This window comes from Festucalex cinctus, chromosome 1 (genome assembly GCF_051991245.1).
Source record: "Festucalex cinctus isolate MCC-2025b chromosome 1, RoL_Fcin_1.0, whole genome shotgun sequence".
NCBI lineage: Eukaryota > Metazoa > Chordata > Actinopteri > Syngnathiformes > Syngnathidae > Festucalex > Festucalex cinctus.
The window spans coordinates 21,984,418-22,007,926 of record NC_135411.1 but is presented as its reverse complement, the minus strand read 5'-3'; the positions used below and the strand labels follow the sequence as shown (position 1 = coordinate 22,007,926).

Sequence of the window (23,509 nt, the reverse complement as noted above, 5' to 3'; positions counted from 1 at the left end):
TGATGAGGCCCGCAACGATATATTGCCGTATCGATTTTTTGAGCACACCCCTAGTGCCCAGGTGGTATTTGGCGAAGGGAAAAAAAATGTAGATCAAGAGGCTGACTCTAATAGAGGTAACATCCAAAAAGACAAAGATAAGAATCCTGATTTAAAGGGATTACACCACGGTATTTTAAGACCTTCCAAAATTTAACCATAGGCATATAATGATTAAATCTTACCTTTGACACCTTGGCGATATAATTTTTAATGAAATGATGTTTTGTTGGTTATTTTTGTTACGCGGAAGTAAACGCTCGGTTCAGTAAAACCCCGCCTCTCCCCGTGTGATTGCGGCGCAACCACTGAGCCAACTGCAGTCTGCTGTTGGAGCTCTGCTGTTTGAGCACTCCTCTGAGTACGCCACGCAACTTGGCGCAAGCCAATTCTTCAATAAACATTTGAAACAAAATGGCCACTTGCTGCAAGAAATCGTGGAGGAGGAAGGGAGGAGAGAGAAGAAGCGAGAGGGAAAAAAAATAAAGATAATCCTGGGCTGGTTTTGAACCAGGGACCTTCTGCTTACAGAGCAAGCACATTAACCACTATACTCTTCTTTCAGTTAGGTTCAACAGTGCAAAAATGTTACTTGAACTTTACACAAGTGTCAGCCAGATTTTAAGCCAATTGTCATTGCACTTTGGCATTGCAAATGTGAAGGGTAATTTATTGCTTTGAATTCATTTGTTCAGACTATGTACTGATAGAGGCTACTTTTGTCACAATCCCATCTCAGAGAAAGTGGGCGTGTGTTTAGTCCGCAGAGGCGGTGCGAGGGTGGGTTCGCACCTTATGACATCAAAGAGTACAAACAGCTTGTTTTCTCAGGTTGGGAGGGGCTGGTGCTTGGAGAGCAGAATGACCTAGAATTTCTCAGAGAGGGGCAAATGGAGGAAAACACCACTTTGGTCATGAGGAATTAGCATTTTAACATGACTAAAAGCTCCAAAAAGTTGATTTTTCATGTGCTGTTCCTTTAAAAAAAAAAAAAAAAAAAAAAAAAAAAAAAAAAAAAAAAAATAATGTCTGTGACACATTCTGCTCTTCCAGCTAGTTATTCCAGAAAACCACCATCTTACACAATATTAACAACACTGTGCACACTCGAAACAAACGGAATGAAGTGTTGGCATTTTCTGAACACACTCTATGATGTTGTTTGTGCTTAGGCTAATCTAGCGGTTCAGGAAGTGCGCTACAAAAAAGCCAGCGCTGAGCAAATGGCGGCCCAGGCCACACTGGCTGATAAGGAAGCTGAGTTGGCTCTGGTGCAGGCGAAGAGTGACGCCGCTAGTAAGGAGAAGCAGGTAGGCTACTTGACCGATAGACTTTATGGTAGAGAAAGTGTGTCCTGATGATAAGTCTTGGACTTGGAACAATTTCTTTCAGGAATTGCTGGATCGTTCCGAGATGTGTAAGAACAAAATGCAGGCCGCCTCAGATCTAATTGGCGGGCTGAGTAATGAGAAAGTTCGCTGGACTCAACAAAGCAAAGAATTTAAATCTCAGATCAAGAGGTAGGCGGAAATGTTTTGTTTTGTTTTTACTCCAAATTACATTAAAAAAAAATAAAAATTCTTTGCTGTTTTTCTACAAATTTGGGATTTTTTTTTCCATTTTTATCCCAAACATAAAAATAGTTGTAGGTGAATGGCACCCTATGCACAGCGCATAAGCTACATGTAGGGAGGCAAACGATTGCGCCTGGCATGATGATGCCTTCTCTGTTCGCCATTCGCTGCTGCCTTTAACAGGTTTCCACAGTGGAGCGCCAACCACACAGCAGCGTTCAATAGACCGTATTTGCGTCGCTCAAACTGTGTGGCAATTAGTGCTGTTGTTCGTGAATTAGATGCTGTTGATCATGAGTCTCATTTGCATAGAGGTGGGCAATTTATCCGCCAAGTATAAGCATATTACCTCATTTAAACATACGCAAAAAGCACCGGTGCACCAGGTCGCAAGGTGGTTGCCAGCGCAGTTAAGTAATGAATTGAATGAAATGAGCTTTGTGGATTAGACACTCCAGGATTTCTCCATTTATACTGCCGTGCAAAAGCCAACCTTTTGTGGATTTGGCTCAAGAGTTGTTTCTTGTTCAATTTTTGAGATGTAAAAAATAGGACTATTACAAAACATATACTATAGTCACTGCGGTTGACTGGCGACCAATTCAGGGTATAGCCTGCCTACTGTCTGAAGCCAGCTCTGATAGGTTCCAGCACCCCCCGTGACCCTTGTGAGGAGTAAGCGATCAAGAAGATGGATGGATGCATGGATGGATGGATGGATGGATGGATGGATGGATGGATGGATGGATACTAGCCAAAAAGTCCAAAACAAATACTTCAAAATCCACAGGTTTTTTAATTGATACCCTAATAATTTTGGTGATTTAAAAAAAATAAAATAAAATTGACAAATAAATGGTTTATTTTAAAGCCACATAAACGTTTCGTAGATTTGGTCCAAGAGTTGTTTCTTGTTCAATTGTTGAGATGTAAAAAAGAAAACAATTCCAAAACATATACTATAGTCAAAAAGTCCAAAACAAATACTTCAAAATGCAAAGTTTTTTTTCTCAATTGATATTTTTTTTTTGTGATTTCTTAAAAAAAAATCCTTAAACAAAAGACAAATCAATGCTGTTTTTTTTGTTTTTCTTTTTTCTTTTTAAATTTTGAGTTTGTTTATTTTAATGCAAAACACAGATTGTTTTCCCTGTTTTGTCACTCCCAATTTTGTTGTCTAGTGAAACGTGAAGGAAAATCAGTTTTATTATTCTTATTTATTTGAGTTTCTCTTCAGCTTTAATGAGATCAAGTGATACCAGCCTTATTTTAAGTTATCAGTACTCACAACGGTGGCCGATACCAGTATCGGCCGTCCTCTCGTGGCCATTTGGTAATCAGGAACTAGAAATTAGAGGAATAGAAAATTGCTGTTCATTTTATGCAAATTTAAGGAAAATATAGGTTTTTCTCTCAAATCATTTGTCATTTTGAGGCAGAATTTTATGTACTAGTGGTATCAGTATTTGGTATTGGTATTGGTGACTACTTAAGAGTGGAGTATCAGTTTTGGTATATGTTTGATAAAAAAAAAGTGGTATCGAACATCCCTAGTTTACTGTATGGTTGTTTCTCTCTGTGTCTCTGTACTTCATTTTCATTTGGTTGTTTCATTTTCAATTTATGTGATTTTTTTTTCTTTTTTTAGAAACAATATTAAAACAAAGATAAAAATTATGTTTGATTCCCTCCAAATTCTATGTTGTTGTACATGTATTTTTATCTGAACACGATAAAGTACCCTGTAGTATTTTTGTGCTTTTCCAGGTGTTTCTCTCCCAACTTTATTCATCTAAAACACACAAAAGAATGTTATTTTTTCCTTCATTGTTTATCTTGGATGCTTTTTTTTTGTTTTTGTTTTTGTTTTTTTTCATCCATCCATCCATTTTCTTGACCGCTTATTCCTCACAAGGGTCGCGGGGGGTGCTGGCGCCTATCTCAGCTGGCTCTGGGCAGTAGGCGGGGGACACTCTGGACTAGTTGCCAGCCAATCGCAGGTTTTTGTTTTTTTTAAATCAGATACACAATGAGATATTTTTGTTGTTTTTAGTTGTTTATCTCCAAATTCTTTTTTTGGCAGTGACAGCAAATTGGTTCTGCATTATTGTAAATCTCAAGCTTGGGGTTGATGTCAGTTTTGGTCCAGACGTGTCCTTTTTAAAGAAGACATTATGGACATTCTGAAACAAAAAGGAAAAAAAACAATTATTTTTCGTTTTTTTTTTTTTTTTTTTGCATCTTTAATAAATTTTGTGAGCGTTTTTAATCTTTGTCCAAAACAACAAGCTAACATTTTGTTATTTTCACGTATCCCCTAATGTTGTGATTTACCTAAAATACGACCAACCCCCCCAAAAAAGGAAAAGCAAAACACTTTGGTTCCCTTATACATTTAGCAGGACCCTCCAGAAAGACTTTAAATCTAAACTTCTTTTTATTGGTCAGACTGGTGGGCGACGTCCTGCAGCTCACCGGTTTCCTGTCATACTGCGGCCCCTTCAACCAGAATTTCCGCGACATGTTGCTGGACATGTGGAAGAGCGAGCTCATATGCAAAAAAATCCCATTCACCGAAAACCTCAACCTGATCTCCACGCTGGTGGACGCTCCCACAGTAAGAACAAGAAAATTGAGCCAACAGTTGGATTCATTGTTGTTGGTGGGTGGAAAAAAAAGTGTGTTTTTCTGTTCTAGATCAGCGAGTGGAATCTTCAAGGGCTTCCAGGAGATGACCTGTCAGTGCAGAATGGCATCATCGTCACCAAAGCGTCAAGGTATCCTCTCCTGGTCGATCCCCAGACTCAAGGAAAGACTTGGATCGCCGCAAAAGAAAAGGCCAATTCCCTGCAGGTATAAATAGTTGATTCGCCACAGCTGAAACGAAACGCTAATATCTCACGCCGGGTGTTGTCTCGCTTCCAGTTGACGTCCCTCAACCACAAGTTCTTTCGTACGCATTTAGAGGACTCCGTATCCTTGGGCAGACCGCTACTTATTGAGGATGTGGGCGAGGAGCTGGACCCTGCTCTTGACAACATCCTGGAGAAAAACTTCTTCAAATCTGGCTCCAACTTCAAGGTAATTCTATCTAATACCTTCTGAGATGAGTGTTTTGTGAGTTTTATTTTTCTCTGACATATGTACATTGAGATACTATACTTGCAATGTAGTTGTTTGTTTTTTTCCTCTGACAACCAATGATATAATACTGTACTTTAGTATTTTTTCAGTTGTTTGTCTCCAAATATATTTTTATTTAAATCACAAAACTGTTTTTTTTCTTTTTTTTTATCTATTTTTTTTTTAGTTTTAGAATTGTTTCATTACATTAAAAAAAGATAGTTTACTTGTGTTGTTTTTCAGTTATATCTTTTTTTGTGTGCGAAATACAAAATGAACGTATTTGTTTTTTGGTTGCTTCAAATCAAAATCAATTCAGTGTTGTTTCTGTAATCCTTCTAACAAGCATATTTTATTGGTGGTAGTTCTCAAAAAATTGTGCAATATAAATGAGTCCTGTGGATTTGTCTCTGTGGAGGTGAAAGTGGGAGATAAGGATGTGGACGTGTCCAACAACTTCCGGCTCTACATTACCACCAAACTGCCTAATCCTTCGTACACTCCGGAGGTGAGCGCCAAGACGTCCATCATTGACTTCACTGTCAATATGAAAGGTCTGGAGGACCAGCTGCTGGGTCGGGTCATCCTCGCTGAGAAGAAGGTTTGTGTTGCTTTTTGCCTGCTTATTCTCATATTTTATTATTGTTTCATCGTTACTCAAAACTTTTTTTTTTAAGTTTTGTTTTTATTTTATTTATTTTTTTTATGTTTGGCAGAATTTTTGTTTTCACTTGCGAGCAAAAACGATACGTTACGAGTGCTGTATGGTGGCAGTGAATCGGAATTTGGTTCACTTCACGTTAAGCAGCAGTCTGGCAAATAGTAAAGAATTCATCAAAAAAGAGCCTTCAAATTGTTTATTGCCACTTCAAGTTTTTTTATTTTTTGTCACAATACACATAAAACAAAGAGATGTACGCATTGAAAATTTAAAATAACACATAGCACACACTCATAACTTTACTTTAATTTTAACTACGAGCTTCATACCAACTTATAACGAAAAACACCATAGACGGATGTTTGACCACAAACAGTACAACAAAACATGTGGGCAGATAATATAACAATACTCACAGGCATATATTTTTTTTTATCTGCGAAGAAGGACTAACGTTACTGTGGCTTAGTAATCTGTATATCTGTGTTATACTGCACCCTGGTGGCCAAGGCAGGCACACCATAAGGAACAGTAAATTGTCTATTGAATTGAAACAGAATATGCATCCATCTTCTTGACCGCTTATTCCTCACAAGGGTCGCGGGGGGTGCTGGAGCCTATCTCAGCTGGCTTTGGGCAGTAGGCAGGGTACACCCTGGACTGGTCGCCAGCCAATCGCAGGGCACAGAGATGAAACAGAATATGACATGAAAACATCTGGTTGGCTGTTGACCCAGTAAAGAAATTAAAGATTCTTGACATCACATAGCTCCTGACATCACATAGCATCACATAGCCTAAAACCAGTTGAAACTAGATGCTGGTTGGTTACATAGGTTCAAAACAGACACTTGTTACATCAGTACATAACAGACACTTGACCTCACGGTCATGACCTAGACATAACCCTGGCGTGACCCAGTCATGAGTCAAGACCCAAACATTACCCCTGCATGACCCTAGTCATGACAATATGTCTTGTGATATTGCCGTGTTTTTCCACCACGCAGAATGAAAAAAAAAATACAAATGATTTTGTTCTTGTTTTTGTCTTTTGGTTGTTTATTTTCAACACTTTTGTCATGTTTTTTTTTTGTCTTTCTATCTCCAACCTTGTAAAGTATGCTTAATGTTCTGTTCTGAGCTGTGTTACATTCTTGCGATGCATTTAACAGGAACTTGAGAACGAGAGGCTGAAGCTCATTGAGGACGTAACCTCCAACAAGAGGAAAATGCAGGAGCTGGAGGACAACCTGCTGTACAAACTGAGCACCACAAAAGGTCCAAAATCACTACAGTGGATTTCTGCTTGTAAGACTTGCAATATGTTTGGGAGTCTCTCCTTCTGTGTGGCCCACAGGTTCCTTGGTGGACGACGACTCCATGATTGGCATTTTGAGCACGACCAAGCAAACGGCTGCCGAGGTTAGCATGAAGCTGAACATCGCGGCCGAGGCGGAAGAGAAAATCAAGGCGGCTCAGTCTGAATATCGTCCGGTGGCGTGCCGAGGTAGCATCCTTTACTTCCTCATCACCGAGATGAGCATGGTCAACGTCATGTACCAGACCTCCCTCAGTCAGTTCCTCAAAATCTTCGACATTTCCTTGGCCAGGTAAAGTTGCTCATATCTTATGCTAGGGGGCCGGTGGGAGGATGTTGTCTCCCCTTTGACCTACTTTCGTTACTGTTTCTTATAATAAATGTGAATTTTGCAGGTCGGAAAAGTCATCCAAAACGTCCAAACGAATCATCAACATCATTGAATACCTGACGTATGAAGTCTTCAGGTACACAGTGCGTGGGCTGTATGAAAACCACAAGTTCATCTTCACCATGCTTATGGCCCTTAAGATCGACTTGCAGAATGGCAGGATACAACACAGCCAATTTCAAATTCTTATCAAAGGTATGGTGCTTATAAAAAAAAAAAAAGTCATTATTTTGTTGGTTTTTTTAAGTAGTAAAACATTTTTTTTGTCGTTTTCCCAATATTTTGTCATTTTTTTTATTGTTTTTTTTTTATTGCAGACAAAATATTTTGTTGTTTTTGGTGGCTTATCTACAAATTTAGAATGTCTTCAATCTGAAACTGGCATTGGGACATTTTTTTTTTTTTTAAGTAAAATTCAAAGTCTATTGGGAAAAGCCACTTCAACTTGACTTTACAAAACTTACAGCAAGAATTTAGAAAATCGGATGAAGAGTTCTGGAGACTGGTGACTCCAGATCTTCAGTACTCCCTGTGTACATGTTGACAATGAGCACCACTGCCATCTACTGTGTAGTAGTAGTAGTAGCGCAATTACACTTGCCTAGTACGGCAGGGGGAAAAAAAAGCATGTTCTCCGGAGTCACAAAAGGGCACGCCCCACTATTTAGGACTGTGTTAAGCTGAAAATTTAAATCAAAAAGCAATTAAAGAGCTTTTCCTGCAGGTGGCGCTGCACTCGACCTGAAGGCGTGCCCCCCAAAGCCTTTCAGCTGGGTCCTCGACATTGTGTGGCTGAACCTTGTGGAACTCAGTAAACTGCCTCAGTTTGCTAACATCCTCAATCAGGTCGATTTTCGGGGATTTCACAGCTTCCGATTCCACGAGTGTGTCGTCACACTGCGTCCCTCGTTCCGTGTTGCAGGTGGCTAAGAGTGGGAAACATTGGAAAGTTTGGGCCAACGGCGATGCCCCGGAGGAAGCTGTCATCCCAGAGAATTACAACAACCTGGACGTCTTCAATAAACTCATGCTAATCAGGTCAGACCCGTCACCAGAGCCCAGGCTTAAGGGGGGCACATGAAATGCATGGGCGGGCCCAATTATTATGAATACAATACTGACAGCATTAACTTGGCCAATATATTTGGATAAATTTATGTAGCACTGTCGTGCATCTATCCATTGAATGGCGCCCGCTGACAGTTTTATCATAGACCGCATTTACAGTACACACACATAAAGTAGACTGCAGTGGCGTCGTGAGTACGTTGACGCCGCAGCCATATTGGATGAGGCAAAGTGAAGCTATTTGTAAAGATGCCTCCTTCTGTTTCTCCTTGGAGATGTATCATAAAGCCACAACTCATTGGATTAATAAGGAATTATTATTACCTTTGATTATATTATCCCATTCAAAGTCAATCTTACTATTTTTGCCGATGTAATGGCAAATACAATTGCCACATCCAATAGGGCGGATGCGCTGACATATTGCTTCGAACGGGCCACCTGTTTGAACGGTGTCGGCAGCAGAATTAAAAAGAAAAAAGGAAAGCAAATTCCTACCTCATTGTAGATGCCAAAACGATATGTGGGTCCCGTAGGTTGTTTTTTTTTCCAAGTGACTCTTTAGTTGCCGACACGAAAGTAGTTTGTAGTATGTCCTTCCTCACTTGTCTTGTGCGCCAGCGTCCTCAGAAACATGCAGCTTCACTTGTACAAAATGTACATGACTCTTGCATTGCACGCCAACATTGACATATTTGTCGCGTATGCGTATAACCCCGGGTTTTCACCGGTTGCGGTTGCGGTGCGGTTGCGGTGCGGTCCGGCGACGCAAGCAATTAGATTCCATTCATTCGAATGGTGCAGTTTACACCGCTTGCGGGTGCGTTGCGTGTCGACTGCGGAAGGCCTGCGGCGTGCCGCAAGCCTTCCGCAAGGATAGACCTATTTTCTATTTTTGCCGGACGCCGCAGCGGTAGGCCTCCGGCAAATGGCAAGCTAGCACAAAACACATCGAGCGGGACAGGAAGACCGAGGCAGTTTCAAAATAAATTTCCGGTTAGCTTTCAGAATAAAACACTCGCCAGCTCCTATTTCGCAAGTTTTTCAGCAAAACGTGACGTGGGCGTCGCCGGGCCATGTGCTCATTCACGGTTTAGACACCAGCGAACATGGACGAGGAGAGGTTTATATTGGAGGTGGAAAACCACAAAATAATATATGACACGGCACATCCTTTTTATAAGGACTGTAATGTATTGTGAGTTTGATGTTCGCGATTGCTTGTTGTGCCCGTCTCGCTTGCCGTACTGAGCGGCAGCCGGACGCGGAAGACAGAAATAAAGAGTGGACCCGCACTGACCCGACTCTCGTTATTAATATACTTTACAAGGACAACCAAAAAAAGGATGCTGCATGGAATCTCATAGCAGAAGAGCACAGACATTCTGTATGTTTGTCGTTGTGAAATGCCACATGATCGCGCGCAGCGCGCGCGGTCCCGCGAGACACGTTGGGAAGTGGGCGGCGACGGAGCTGCCGGACCGCAGCTGTGCGGAGCCGGTGTGGATTGACAAAAAAATTGACCCGTCCGGAGCACGCAGTCAAGACGCACCGCACCGCAACCGCATCCAGTGAAAACCCGGGGTTACGCTGACTTACCCCGGGTTTTCACTCCGTCGCCGCCCACTTCCCAACGTGTCTCGCGGGACCGCGCGCGCGCGATCATGTGGCATTTCACAACGACAAACATACAGAATGTCTGTGCTCTTCTGCTATGAGATTCCATGCAGCATCCTTTTTTTGGTTGTCCTTGTAAAGTATATTAATAACGAGAGTCGGGTCAGTGCGGGTCCACTCTTTATTTCTGTCTTCCGCGTCCGGCTGCCGCTCAGTACGGCAAGCGAGACGGGCACAACAAGAAATCGCGAACATCAAACTCACAATACATTACAGTCCTTATAAAAAGGATGTGCCGTGTCATATATTATTTTGTGGTTTTCCACCTCCAATATAAACCTCTCCTCGTCCATGTTCGCTGGTGTCTAAACCGTGAATGAGCACATGGCCCGGCGACGCCCACGTCACGTTTTGCTGAAAGCTTGCGAAATAGGAGCTGGCGAGTGTTTTATTCTGAAAGGTAACCGGAAATTTATTTTGAAACTGCCTCGGTCTTCCTGTCCCGCTCGATGTGTTTTGTGCTAGCTTGCCATTTGCCGGAGGCCTACCGCTGCGGCGTCCGGCAAAAATAGAAAATAGGTCTATCCTTGCGGAAGGCTTGCGGCACGCCGCAGGCCTTCCGCAGTCGACACGCAACGCACCCGCAAGCGGTGTAAACTGCACCATTCGAATGAATGGAATCTAATTGCTTGCGTCGCCGGACCGCACCGCAACCGCACCGCAACCGCAACCGGTGAAAACCCGGGGTAAGGCATATCTAGCATTATTTTCAGTAAGACTGTGATGGCTGTTGCAGATAACTACAACTATTTCTTCATATTGTGACATCTTGCAAGAATGCCGCCAGAAAACGTTACTTGGAAATGTCACCCTTTTTAGTTGTCTTGTACAAACGGCCACCGTTGGCCGTAACCGACGCCAAAAAACAGGAACAATTCGGCGAGGGGCGAGCATTAGAAGCAATGAACTGAAGCAGCTAACACAAACGTAACATACCTCCGACACCGCGAGACCTGTGTTGCGTTTACTGACACTCGGATATAAGAGTGCTAAACCGAATGAATGGAAAAATATATTAATAAAAAAGGAGAACCATTTTAGAGATCCATGTCTCAAATGGGCGGGCACAATCATCTTGGTGGGCGGGCACGGACCCCTATGGCCCGCCCATGGTGACGGGTGTGAATCAGGTACTGCAGTCTTTTTCAGCCAAGGGGCCTAGTGACTGAGGCAGAAAGTTGCCCAAGCTTCAATTTCAACAGTTATGTTTAAACCAGGGGTGTCAAACTCATGTTAGCTCAGGGGCCGCATGGAGGAAAATATATTACCAAGTTGGCCGCATCAGGAAAATAACGGTATATAACTTTAAAACGATTGCCGCCAATTATACGCAAATTTTTGCTATTTGTGGGCCAGCCCTAAATTACGGAGCTCAACCTCAATCATATTGTTCCGAAAAATAACACGGACACAAATGGAATGCCGCAACATTTTGACTCTATAAGGCCTTATGTTTACATCCCTGGTTTAAACAGTAATATTCACTTAGTTTTTTTTTTTTTTTTCTAAACAAGTTACACAAAAGATCATGCACATATTGCAAAAGAGTCGTTTCCCTGGGCAGGTCCTGGTGTCCAGATCGCACCTTGGCTCAGGCCAGGAAGTATGTGGGTGACTCCATGGGTGCCAGGTTCGCCGAGCCTGTCCTGCTCAACCTGTTGGGCACGTGGGAAGAGAGCGACGTCCGCACGCCGCTCATTTGCTTCCTCTCAATGGGGTCCGATCCCACCAACCAAATAGAAGCCCTCGCCAAGAAGCTCAATGTTGGTGAGTCCATTGAGTCTTATGCAATAGATCTTTTTTTTTTTTTTTAAGCCTTGCCCCCGTGTCATGGTCCTCTTGTGTCTCCCAGGATGTAAATCCATTTCCATGGGGCAAGGGCAAGAGGTGCACGCGAGGAAGCTCGTTAATAGCTCAATGGCAGAGGTATGTGTGATGATACTTTCTAATTTGTTACGGCTACATTTATAACCTTATCACAAATTATATTTATGATTTAGTTCAAACCAAATTACTCATCTTAACATAAAGCACACAAAAAAATGCAATTTACCCACTTAGCTCATTTACTCCCAATAACGTATAAATACGTTTTTTTAATGTTCTAAGTGTCCCAAAGACGTATATATACGTTGTTGTTTTTTTTGTTGTTTTTTTTTTTTATGCTAGAGCATACAGAAAGCTTTGATGCAGCCTCTCAACTGCAAAGAACAGTTGCAGAAATGGTAGTTATTACACAAACGGTCAGCAGGTAGCAGCAGAGCAAAGGAGATCAACCAGGGCAATGTAGAAAAAAAGCTCAATTACTTAAAATTTTAAATAGATTTGTGAAAACTGATGAAACTTAGCTCTCTTCTAATGCTAATTGCTGCAAAACGGAAACAGATAGAAACATACTTTTTTTTCCTGATGAAAGAAGAGACTTTAATCTTTCTTTTGATAGGTTCCATGCTTTTATAGCAATAGAACACAATATTCTGTGGGCCTTGCAAAATCAGTCAAAATCCAGTAAAACAGCTGGGAGCGAACGGGACTGCTGTGAAAATGGCTGGGAGTGAATGAGTTAAAGAAAAACAAAAAATGACTTCTTATCTCTGAGTTTTCTTTCTTAAATAACAGTATATTTATATAAGCACATTCTGTATTTTTCTTTTCACCTGATATTGTCACATGACATGACAACCTTTGGTTTGAAATAAAAATGCTATTTAGGGAAACTATTGCTGCTCAATCTGTTTGAGGTGAGTGAAGTTTGCTTTCAGTCATAGTGAACAGAACATGTGTAAAAATTTGATTTTTTTCACTCTGCTGTTATATAGCAGTGTTTTCAATGGCTCATCTCTCCCCACATTGTTGCCTGCAGGGAGGCTGGGTTCTCCTGCAGAACTGTCACTTGGGGCTGGAGTTCATGGATGAATTGTTGGAGACCGTCACAGTCACGGACCCAGTCCACAAAACCTTCAGGGTGTGGGTCACCACCGAACCGCACGACCTCTTCTCCATCACTCTCCTACAGGTTGACATTTTATTTGAAATTACCGCCTTGATTCCAATCTGTATTTTTTGTATTGATCAAAAAAGCAGAGGACAACATGAAATCTTTATAATCCCAAATATTTTTGGTGGTTTTGTTTGGTTATTTTTTAAATTTGTTTCATTTTATCTGACACATATAGTTTGTTGTTTTTTTTAAATTATTTTTCCCTCTCTAAATTTGTAGTTAAAAATTTGCCTGGCCTAAACCCAATGATATTTTCCCCCAATTGTCAAACAAACTGTCACACATAATTTTGATGTCATTCACTTGGGAACTTTTCGACCTCTTCTGATGAAACAGACTGAAAGCTAGTTGAATGTTGCGTTTGTCATGGCCTGAGGGGGCTTGTATCGCTTTTATTGACACTAAGCAACTTTGAGGAGGGTGGCAGGAACCATACCACACCAACAAAACAAAAAAAAAACTACAAACGTGAACGGCTTTATGGCATATGTCACGTCTCCCTTTGCCCATTCATCCAAATGCCGCCACCAGAATAAACAAACTGAAAATTCTTTGGTCTATGCCAAGGGTGGCGAGATCCGGTCCTCGAGGGCTGCAGGTTTTGGATATTTCCCTTCTTCAACACAGCTGATTCATGATCAGCTCATCAGCAAGCTCTGCAGAAACCTGATAACGAGCCTGTTAATTGGAATCAGCTGCACTTCGAGTAGGGAAATCTATAAAACCTGCAGGACACCGGCCCTCGAGGACCGCAGTTTGCCACCCCTGGTCTATGCCCTTGAAGACCTTGTATCCTCGCTACATTTAGCACATTACCGCATTTGTCGTGTGCAATCTCTTTTTCTTGCAAGGAATAGACTACATAGATGACACTTGATATTCCCCAGTGTTTATTGCATTAATATAGACACTACTGCCCAACACAACCCTTACTTGGAAATCTGTGTCCTTGTAGTCCTCCATCAAGTTTACCAACGACCCACCACAGGGACTTCGCGCCAGCTTGAAGCGAACCTTTGTAAGCATCTCGCAAAACCAGCTGGAAGTCAGCAACCTGCCCACATGGAAGCCGTTGCTGTACGGCGTGGCCTTTCTCCACTCTGCCGTTCAGGTACCACGCACAGTTACAGAGCTTTATTTAGCCGGACAACTAGATCTTCTGAAGCCATGGTTATCAAGCATTTTAGACCAAGTACCTCATTTAAAAAAAAAAAAAAAAATACGAACACAATGACGAGATGTTCAGTGTGGTCTGGCTGCGATTGACAGCAACAGGGATAACTACAATCTAAATAATTTCTATACTACCACAAGCTATGCTAATAAACCACTGATCTGAATATATGACTAGATAGCCGTTGCCCATACACGCCCATGCAAGCCATTGAAGTCACAGGGTGGCCATCTTGCTCCTCCCACCTCGTGAGCAGACTACTGTATAAAATATACGGCATACGTACAGATGAGACATATACAGCTCGTAGGTAGCTAGTATAAATTCGGGAGCGGGGTGGGGCGATTTGTGGCGGGATGGTCACTATTTTTTAACAAATGAAAAAGAGTGAAGACCCCCTTTTTCTTTTATCGCTCAGTTCCTTAGACCCCAATATATATATATATATATATATATATATATATATATATATATATATATATATATATATATATATATATACACACACACACACACAAGTTTCCTCTTGTAAACATCATTAAACATATAATTTATACATGTATTTAAGATTTAAGGCAAGTTGAAAAATGTCTGAAGTCCTCTTGTTTATGTTTAACAAATGTAAAGCACCATAAATCATGCTATTTCTACTAAGTACTGTCTCAATTGTTCTCCGATTTCGATATTGTAAATGTACAGGATCGTATCCCAAATGTTTCTTGGGAGTAACAATATGGCGGCCTCACAACTTCAAAAGTCTCGGCCTATCGGCTGTCCAGTCATATATTGAGATCAGTGTAAGTAACCAACCAATGCTATGCTAATAGCCTAATAAATCACTAACCTGAAAAGATGTTCGCAAACACTACAATTCCAACTCTAACTCACTAAGGGTTATAATAACTTCATGATTCGGTTCTCATTCACTACAGTGTGACAACAAAATGTGGGGGAAAAAAGACCTGCCTGTGTAAGTTTTGTGCAAACGGGAACAGATTTAATTATAATTAAAACAAAACATCAACAGCTCAAAATTGTCAAAGTCATACACCAAAATAAACCAGGAGACAAGGAATAAAAAAACAAATTTTCCATCAGAAATACAGATGGACAAGTGCAACAGTAAATGATTAGGTTGTTTTAAAAAAAACAAACATTAATCTTTGGCTCCATCTGAAGAGCCAATTCGAGGCTGTTTCAATGCCACTGGAAGTTGCATTCGTACAAACCAACGACAAAAAACATGGCTGGCCATAATGTCGCGCAGAAGCCAGTGTCTTTGTTTATTGATGTGGCGTGTGGTTAGAATACAAGTTGTTTTCACTTCTTGCCCCCTTACTTAACATGTTTTGTGTGCAAACAATATAATAAGCACATTATTTTATATAATTGTTGAGTTGATGGCCGCAGGAACGGCGTAAATTTGGACCGCTGGGATGGAACATTCCATACGAGTTCAACTCTGCGGACTTCACAGCCAGTGTGGAGTTTGTGGAGAGGCACTTGGATGACTGCGGGCCAAGAAAGGTGACCTGACCACACTCACAAACACACACATACATGGGAATATGCCACACTTTTGTGACCTTGTTTTCATAACCTTCCACCCTCACTAAGGATGTTTCCTGGGTGACTCTGCGCTACATGCTAGCTGAAGTGCAGTACGGAGGCAGGGTCACTGACGACTATGACAAACGCCTGCTTAAATGTTTTGCTCGGGTAAGAACCCCCTTTTACTTTTGATCTATCTGTAGATACTAGATAATCGTTGTGTACATTAAATGAATGTCACTGAGGTCAAATAAAATGCATGACTTTGCTGCAACCAGCGTTCCCAACAAGTTTACTGTCTATATACTGTACATATTTTTTTTTTGTACTCGGTAAAACTCAATTTCCTTGTTTCTGGTATTCTTCCCATGTATTACAGGTATGGTTCAGTAAGAAAATGTTGGACCCGTCCTTCTGCTTCTACACGGAGTACCAAATCCCGATATGCAAGACCATCGAGGAGTACGTGGACTACATTCAGGGCTTGCCTGCTGTGGACTCTACGCAAGCACTGGGGCTGCACCCCAATGCTGACATTGTGTAAGTTAGCTTTTTCTAAAATGAAATGAAATGAAATACAATACACTGCATATAAACATAAATTTAAAAAAAATAACAATTTAAACATTTTCAATAAAAATACATTTAATTATAGCTATTTTAAATTCAAAATAAAATAAATGTACAATTTAAAATAAAATAAAAAAATCTTACTGAATTTTAATACGCTGTATATAAACATAAATTAAAACAATAACAATTTAAACATTTTCAATAAAAATACATTTAATTAGCCATTTTATATTTAAATAAAATAAATGTACAATTTAAAATGGAAAAAAAATCATACTGAATTTTAATTACTGGTAATTAGATTTAAAATAATATTAATAAAATCAAATTTAAAATTGACAAAAAAATTCTATTTAAAATAAAATAATTAAAAATGAGGTACATTCTACATTTTAAATACAAAAACACAAACCTGCAATTTTACAAAATTCAAAATAAAATAAATGTACAATTTAAATAGAAAAAAAAATCATACTGAATTTTAAATTACTGGTAATTAAATTGAAAATAATATTAATAAAATTCCATTTAAAATTAACTAAAAATACTATTTAAAATAAAAGAATTAAAAATGAGGTACATTCTACATTTTAAATACAAAAACACAAACCTACAATTTTACATTCGAAATAGAGTACAATTTCATTCTAAATAAATAATAATAATAAATAAAAGAATTTAAAAAATAGGTTAATTCAACGATTCAAATACACAAACGTAAACATGCTGTTTTATATTGAAATACAGTACAATTCAAAATGAAAAATGTTCCTTTGTGTTTTTTCCCCCATCAGCTACCAGAGAAATACGTCTGCCGAGGTGCTTGACACCATCACCAACATCCAGCCCAAGGAGAGCGGCGGCGGTTCAGGGGCCACCCGAGAGAGCATCGTGTACAGCATGGCGGAGGACATGCTTGACAAGCTGCCGCGTGATTACATACCTCACGAGGTCGGACATTCTTTTTGTCACAAATGTCAGCACCAAAGCGGATGTTGTCAGTCAAGTGTGTACCTTTACCGGCGTCAGGTCCGAGCGTGTCTGAAGAGGATGGGCGCTCTCAACCCCATGAACATCTTCCTGCGCCAGGAGGTGGACCGCATGCAGAGGATTATCTCTGTGGTGCGCAGCACTCTGCAGGATCTCAAGCTGGCCATCGAGGGCACCATCATCATGAGCGAGGTTGGTCCACAATGTTGGTTGTATTATATTTTTCCGCTGCAGATGAGGTGGCCGTGCTTTAGCCGTACGTAGTGTATTTTTGCTTAGTGAACGTTTCTGTGAATGAGCTCATTCTGGGATCAGTGAATGGTTTTGAATGCAGTTCATTTTTGTTCAAGAGTGTCAGGTTTTCTTTTGTTTAGACTACAAGGAGAAAACCTGGGTAAATACACCGTAAACAACCCTTAATTAGGCGGAAAGACCATTATTTGGCAACCCCAGCGGACACCAACAGGTGCATACTTCATCAAAATGTGATGCGCGGTTGACCGATGTTGCTCTCTAAGTGTACTTTAAGCTGAGCACCCCAGTTGGAGTTTGCTGTAAAACGAAACACACAACTTGCAAGACTTGCACACATTGTATATTTAAATACAAAACATGCTTCGTTTCTAAAACAGCGCTAGCGCTAATGCTAAAGTGATTGGAGGATCCCATTCAAATGTTAATGAGAAATTAGCATCGACTTTGGGAGTTCTTTCCAATATTCACATACAAACGCTGTGGAAACATATACACACGGGTAAGATTACAATAAGGCACAATGTATATTTTCACGATCTGTCTGTACAAAACGAGTTATATTAATAGAGCTCAAATGCAACTTATCTTATTGTCACAATGTATTCCATGCCCCTAAGAGGCTAACACCGTGAGGAACAGACTTTTTTTTTTTTATTGCTATTGTTTTAGTATACAGTATTCTTATTTAACATTAAATAAAAAAGAATTATGAACTAGTTCATTTTTGGAACAATGAACTTAGTTCGAAAAAAATCTGTTATGAACTATGAACTGAATTAGATCATTTAACAATTTGTGAGCTGAACTTTGAACTAGATGGTGTAGAAAATTAACTTTCCCAACCCTGAAGGTTGAAAATATGTTCGCAAACAGTTTACATTTTCATTTCACTCCGTAAAAGTTGTACTATTGCGCTTGATGTGACCATGTATTTTTATGATACAATGATATGGTCGTTTTGAACCAATTTGATAAGAAAAACGATCTAAAAAAAAAAAAAAAAAAAAAAAAAAAAGAAAAAGAAAAGAGCAATGATGACAAGACGTTGAATCGGTAAGACTACCGAATGAACAATTCTGAGCTCTTCAAAAAAAAAAAAAAAGAAAAACGATCTAAACGAATGCAACAAAATATTACAGGACTCTTGATAATGAAAATTCAAGAACTCAAAGTTGCATGTGGCCCATGGTGCACACTTTAACCCCCACCCGCCTCCCCCGGTCTTCTGAAAGGTTTGGTCGTTATCGTAGGTGTTGATATTTTCATCAACACCAGAAGAGTGTGCTCAGTAGTTAACAAGTGTTTATGAGAGGACCACATATTGTCATTCAAAATCATCTTCAATAAATGCAAAGTAATATTTCTTTGAATAATACATTGAACATGTGGGCCACCGTTTTTTGCTGTCTTTTCCTCACAGACCCTACGTGACGCCCTGGACAACATCTATGACGCTCGCGTGCCCAATATGTGGCGGAGACTCTCATGGGAATCGACCACAATCGGATTCTGGTTTACCGAGCTGCTGGACAGGAACAGACAGTTTCACACCTGGGTGTTTAACCGGCGGCCCAAAACCTTTTGGATGACCGGTTTCTTCAACCCGCAGGGTGAGGGATAATATTTCAGCTACTCATGTAAACTGCACATCAGGATTTATTTAAAAAAAAAAAAATCCTGAAATTACATTTATAGTTGCATTTTTTTGTTTAAAAAAAAAAAATAAATCACTAAATCGAAGCAAACGTGTGGGTTTGTCTAGAACGGGTGTCAAACTTATGTTAGCCCACGGGCCGCATGGAGGAAAATATATTACCAAGTGGGCCGCATCGGTAAAATAACGGTATATAATTTAAAAACGATTTCCGTCAATTATACGCAGATTTTTGCTATTTGTGTGCCAGCCCTAAATTACGGAGCTCAACTGTCATCATTTTGTTCCAAAAAATAACATAATTGCAAATGTAATGCGGCAACACTTGTGCCTGTATGAGTTCTGGAAGTGTTAAATCTACCTGCTTTGCATATATATATATATATATATATATATATATATATATATATATATATATATATATATATATATATGTATATATATATATATATATATATATATATGTATATATATATATTGTTCCCAGAATGCATTGTGTATGGCGCAGTTAATTACATTATGAGGATGTTAATCCTTGTCATATATATTTGTGTCATATTGAACATGTTTATCTCAGTCTATGATTAAAAATAATATATAATAATTAAACAAACAAACTTTAAGTTGTGTGTAAAATAAATACATCCAGGACGATTCCCCCGTACAAGTTGCATTTCTCATCTGAGGACTGCTTGTGAACGTACAAATTTATTATGTTCTGATGTGGACGGCTGATTAATTAGTCCGACTTTACAATTTTATTTTATTTTTTTTACTTTGCAAAATCATCTTGCGGGCCGGATTAAACACCTTTGCAGGCCTGATCCGGCCCGCGGGCCGTATGTTTGACACCCCTGGTCTAGAATTTGATATTAGAATCACAATATTTTTCTTGTATAGATAGATAGATACTTTAAAAGTAGTTTTTGAAAACATTGACTTTCTGATATGTGGTTCCAAATTCACACAATCTTATGAGCATGTGCGGTGCAGGTTTCCTCACTGCTATGAGGCAAGAGGTGACTCGGGCAAACAAAGGCTGGGCTCTGGACTCGGTCACGCTGAACAACAAAGTCCTGAAGAAGACCAGGGAGGAGATCAAGGCTGATCCAGACGTGAGCTACACAGACACAAACACACGACGATCAACCAGGGTTGCAAAAGCGAGGAAAATTTCTGTTGAAGTTGGAAAGTTGCAGGTAAGTTTCCATTGTCACTGTGAGAATTGGGGGTCATTTAATTGACTTTATAGTTTATTACTTTTAATTCGCATACATTCCCATTGAAAGTTTCCAAAAATTCCCGGACTTTTGCAACCCTGTGATCAACACATCTGTCCATGTGACCACTACATGACCCCACTGTGCCCCCCCTTTACATGCACTCATACTCACGCCATTGCCCCCGCTCAACAGGAAGGTGTGTACGTTCACGGCCTATTCCTGGAGGGCGCCGACTGGGACAAGAAGCAGTCGGTCCTCTGCGAGTCGGCGCCCAAAGTGCTCTTCACGCCCTTGCCCGTCGTCCACATGTTCGCCATCAACTCCACCGCCCCGCCAGATCCCAAATACTACGTGTGCCCCATTTATAAGAAACCCAAGCGTACCGACCTCAATTACATCACCGCCGTGGTGCTGGGCACCCTTCACCCGCCCGACCACTGGATCATGCGAGGCGTCGCCCTCCTCTGCGATATCAAATGAGCGTACAGACAAATCGGTGTTCATTGTCTCGTTGTTTGTTGTCAGCTTGTTCTATTAAATATGGTTTATTTTCATCTAACTCCTCATCCGCTCGATGTGTTTTGTGTGCACAGCACAGTTATTCTTTACATATGTTTGTCACAGCATCTCATCATGCATTATCCATCCATCCATCCATCCTCCATCCATCCATCTTCTTAAAAAGTGAAATAATACAATATTTCATAACTTGTAAAATTGTGAAATACACGCATATCATCATCACTCTTTTAAAAAAAAATAAAAAATCTCAAAATTGTACACAAATATGTTTTAATTTGTATTTTGGATAAAAATGAATTGTAAAATCACACAGTTTTTGTGTTACCAAAAACATGAACCTTCACAAGTTGAAGAATTCTATTTTATTTTTGGAACAAACTTTTTTTTTTTTTTTTCCATTTCTTTTTGTGTTTGGGATTGGGAAAGTTTGGGGATACATTCATATCATTAAAAAAAAATAAAAAAAAATAGTGGAGAAGTGGTTTAGATAATGAATAGATGGATTTCTGTAAAAAAAAAAAAAAAAAAAAGATTTATTGAATCATATTTTGAATCACCGAAAGCATGTATCTCTGCAATGTGAAAAGTTTTTTTTTTAATTATTTAAAAATCAAAAAACTTTCATAAAAATTTTTTGAAAAATGCAAAATTTTGGAATTATTCTTATGACTGCCCCCCAAAAAAGAAAAACATTTACATATCTCCAAGGAGTGCGTTTGTATCACATAGAATACCGTTTGTTTTTTTTTGTTTTTTTTTTAACTTTCTTATTCTCTGTGTGTTTGGGATATTTATTTATTTATTTATTTATTGAACACACCAAATTTGGAGATATTGTTACTGTCCAAAAAGCACCCCACACTCCCATTTTTTTTTCTTACTCTGCACTCTGCACCCACCCATGCTGCTTCCGGAGGAAAACACGGAACAAAGCATTTTTTTTTCTTTTTCTTTTTCTTTTTCTTTCAGCCCTGGCCACTTCCGCTGGCTTTCCTGGGGGCAAACTCTGAATAAAGCAAGCCCAGTTCTTGTCATAGATTTTTTTTTTTTTTTTTAAGTTTAAAATTTTTTTGGAAAAAAAAAACTCATCACAAATACGGTAGTTTCTGTTTCAGATTTTAAAAATTTTGGGGGAAAAAATACTGGTGTCAAAAATGTACCTATTAAAAAAATGATCACTTGTGGTTACGTTGTGTAGAAATGCATTGCATCATACTACAAGCTGTTTCGTTTGCCTGTAGCATAATTGCTTTGGTGTTTCAACTGGACAGCAGAAATGCAAGTGGCGCCAGCCATCAAGCACTCCCCGCCCTCCTGAGTGATCCCCAATTATGTCAACCGGTGTCCCCCTTTGAGAAGTGCTCCTCATCAAACCTGATTAATTCCGCTCCTTTCTCTCATTATTTCCACCGCGGACCCCGTCTGCTCATGGGCCTGTTAACCGGAGACCCGGCTCACGCTCGGCCGAGCAAATAACATCACTGCTCGTGCGTCATTCATGCCCGCTGATCTGGGCCCTGTTGCTAAATTAAGGTGCGTTCGTGGAGTTTTCACTAATTTTAGATCAATCTTGACTCTTTTTCTAATCCTCATTCTTTCCTCTTAATAGTGGAATCCTGTGGCTGCAGTGTTGAAGCTCAAATGGGAAATGTCCTGCCTGCCCCAAATCATATGTCCTCAAAGTATGTAAACACTTGGATTTTATTTATTCTTTTTTTTTTTTTTTTATTATATATTTCAAAAATGTGTACATTTTTCACCTGTCAATTTATGTTCTCAAAATAGTTTTTCTTTTTAAACATTGTAAAGGAACAATTTCTTTGTGTTTTGAATATCTGAAAGGAACATAAAATGTGAAAATATGTTTGTGCATTCCAATCAATATGTAAAACTTGTAGATGCATATGTATCTATGTACATATTGCAAGTTTTTTTTTTTAAAGTCCAAATCACAAACCATTTTTAGAGCAATGACAATATTCATGTATTGTATCTCTGAATTTGATTACAAAATTGTTTTTCTTTGTATGTAAAAACTCAGAAAATTGGAAAATACATATTATAGTATCAAAAAATGGTGAATCTCCAAATTTGGTGAGTTATTATTTTTACACAAAGCAACAATTTTTAAAATTATTATTTTTTGATACATTTTTGGTAAGTTTAAAAAACAACTAATTTTTAAATACATTTTTCGATATTTTTTATTCAGAATCTAATGATGTGTATTTTTAGATTTTTTGTTTTGTTTTAATTTAAATAAAAATTGAGCAAAAGTATCAGTGCAAATATAAAGGGATCTATTGTGTATATATTGATTACTTTGTTATAAATCTTAATTTTTCCATTTTTCCACCTTTGCTCATCAGATCAGTGGACCAAAATGACGCAATGTCACATAAGCTCCGCCCCTAACAAGTCTGCCGTTTTTCCGCAACGTGGAGGTAAAATGACTCGAACACGATCTCATAACTGTTGATTACTTTTTTATTTAGTCTCAGTGCACAAACAAAAGTTCTAGGACAGATATAACAAAACAAAAACATGCTGGTGGTTGAAGTTTATCGGAGGGCAATTAGCGGGCCGGATGGGGGGTTCCTGTGACACCCCCTCTCGAGCCTGATGGAGTGGAGCCTCATCTGCCTAACAGCCTGGCAAATATCCATGGTGGGCCGCCATCCCACCCATTGTACACGGCCTCTCATTAAGAGC

The 23,509-nt window shown here is 39.5% G+C and overlaps 1 protein-coding gene across 3 annotated transcripts in view; it reads left to right on the top strand.

Annotated features, from left to right (window-relative positions):
- The window catches only part of LOC144020121 (dynein axonemal heavy chain 8-like), a 60,160-nt gene extending 39,326 nt beyond the window's left edge, over positions 1-20,834 (top strand). For all 3 annotated transcript variants that reach the window (XM_077523230.1, XM_077523239.1, XM_077523248.1), the window contains 23 exons: positions 1,212-1,349; positions 1,432-1,559; positions 4,062-4,230; positions 4,311-4,466; positions 4,539-4,694; positions 5,155-5,337; positions 6,573-6,678; positions 6,758-7,010; positions 7,114-7,304; positions 7,834-7,955; positions 8,032-8,147; positions 11,419-11,621; positions 11,707-11,780; positions 12,718-12,870; positions 13,811-13,966; positions 15,440-15,556; positions 15,647-15,748; positions 15,960-16,120; positions 16,948-17,104; positions 17,183-17,335; positions 18,819-19,008; positions 20,046-20,167; positions 20,468-20,834. In XM_077523230.1, coding sequence (XP_077379356.1) covers positions 1,212-1,349; positions 1,432-1,559; positions 4,062-4,230; positions 4,311-4,466; positions 4,539-4,694; positions 5,155-5,337; positions 6,573-6,678; positions 6,758-7,010; positions 7,114-7,304; positions 7,834-7,955; positions 8,032-8,147; positions 11,419-11,621; positions 11,707-11,780; positions 12,718-12,870; positions 13,811-13,966; positions 15,440-15,556; positions 15,647-15,748; positions 15,960-16,120; positions 16,948-17,104; positions 17,183-17,335; positions 18,819-19,008; positions 20,046-20,167; positions 20,468-20,755 — 3,594 coding nt within the window. In that variant the 3' untranslated portion in view covers positions 20,756-20,834. The remainder of the gene's footprint in view (positions 1-1,211; positions 1,350-1,431; positions 1,560-4,061; positions 4,231-4,310; positions 4,467-4,538; positions 4,695-5,154; positions 5,338-6,572; positions 6,679-6,757; positions 7,011-7,113; positions 7,305-7,833; positions 7,956-8,031; positions 8,148-11,418; positions 11,622-11,706; positions 11,781-12,717; positions 12,871-13,810; positions 13,967-15,439; positions 15,557-15,646; positions 15,749-15,959; positions 16,121-16,947; positions 17,105-17,182; positions 17,336-18,818; positions 19,009-20,045; positions 20,168-20,467) is intronic.
- The last annotated feature ends 2,675 nt before the right edge of the window (positions 20,835-23,509 follow it).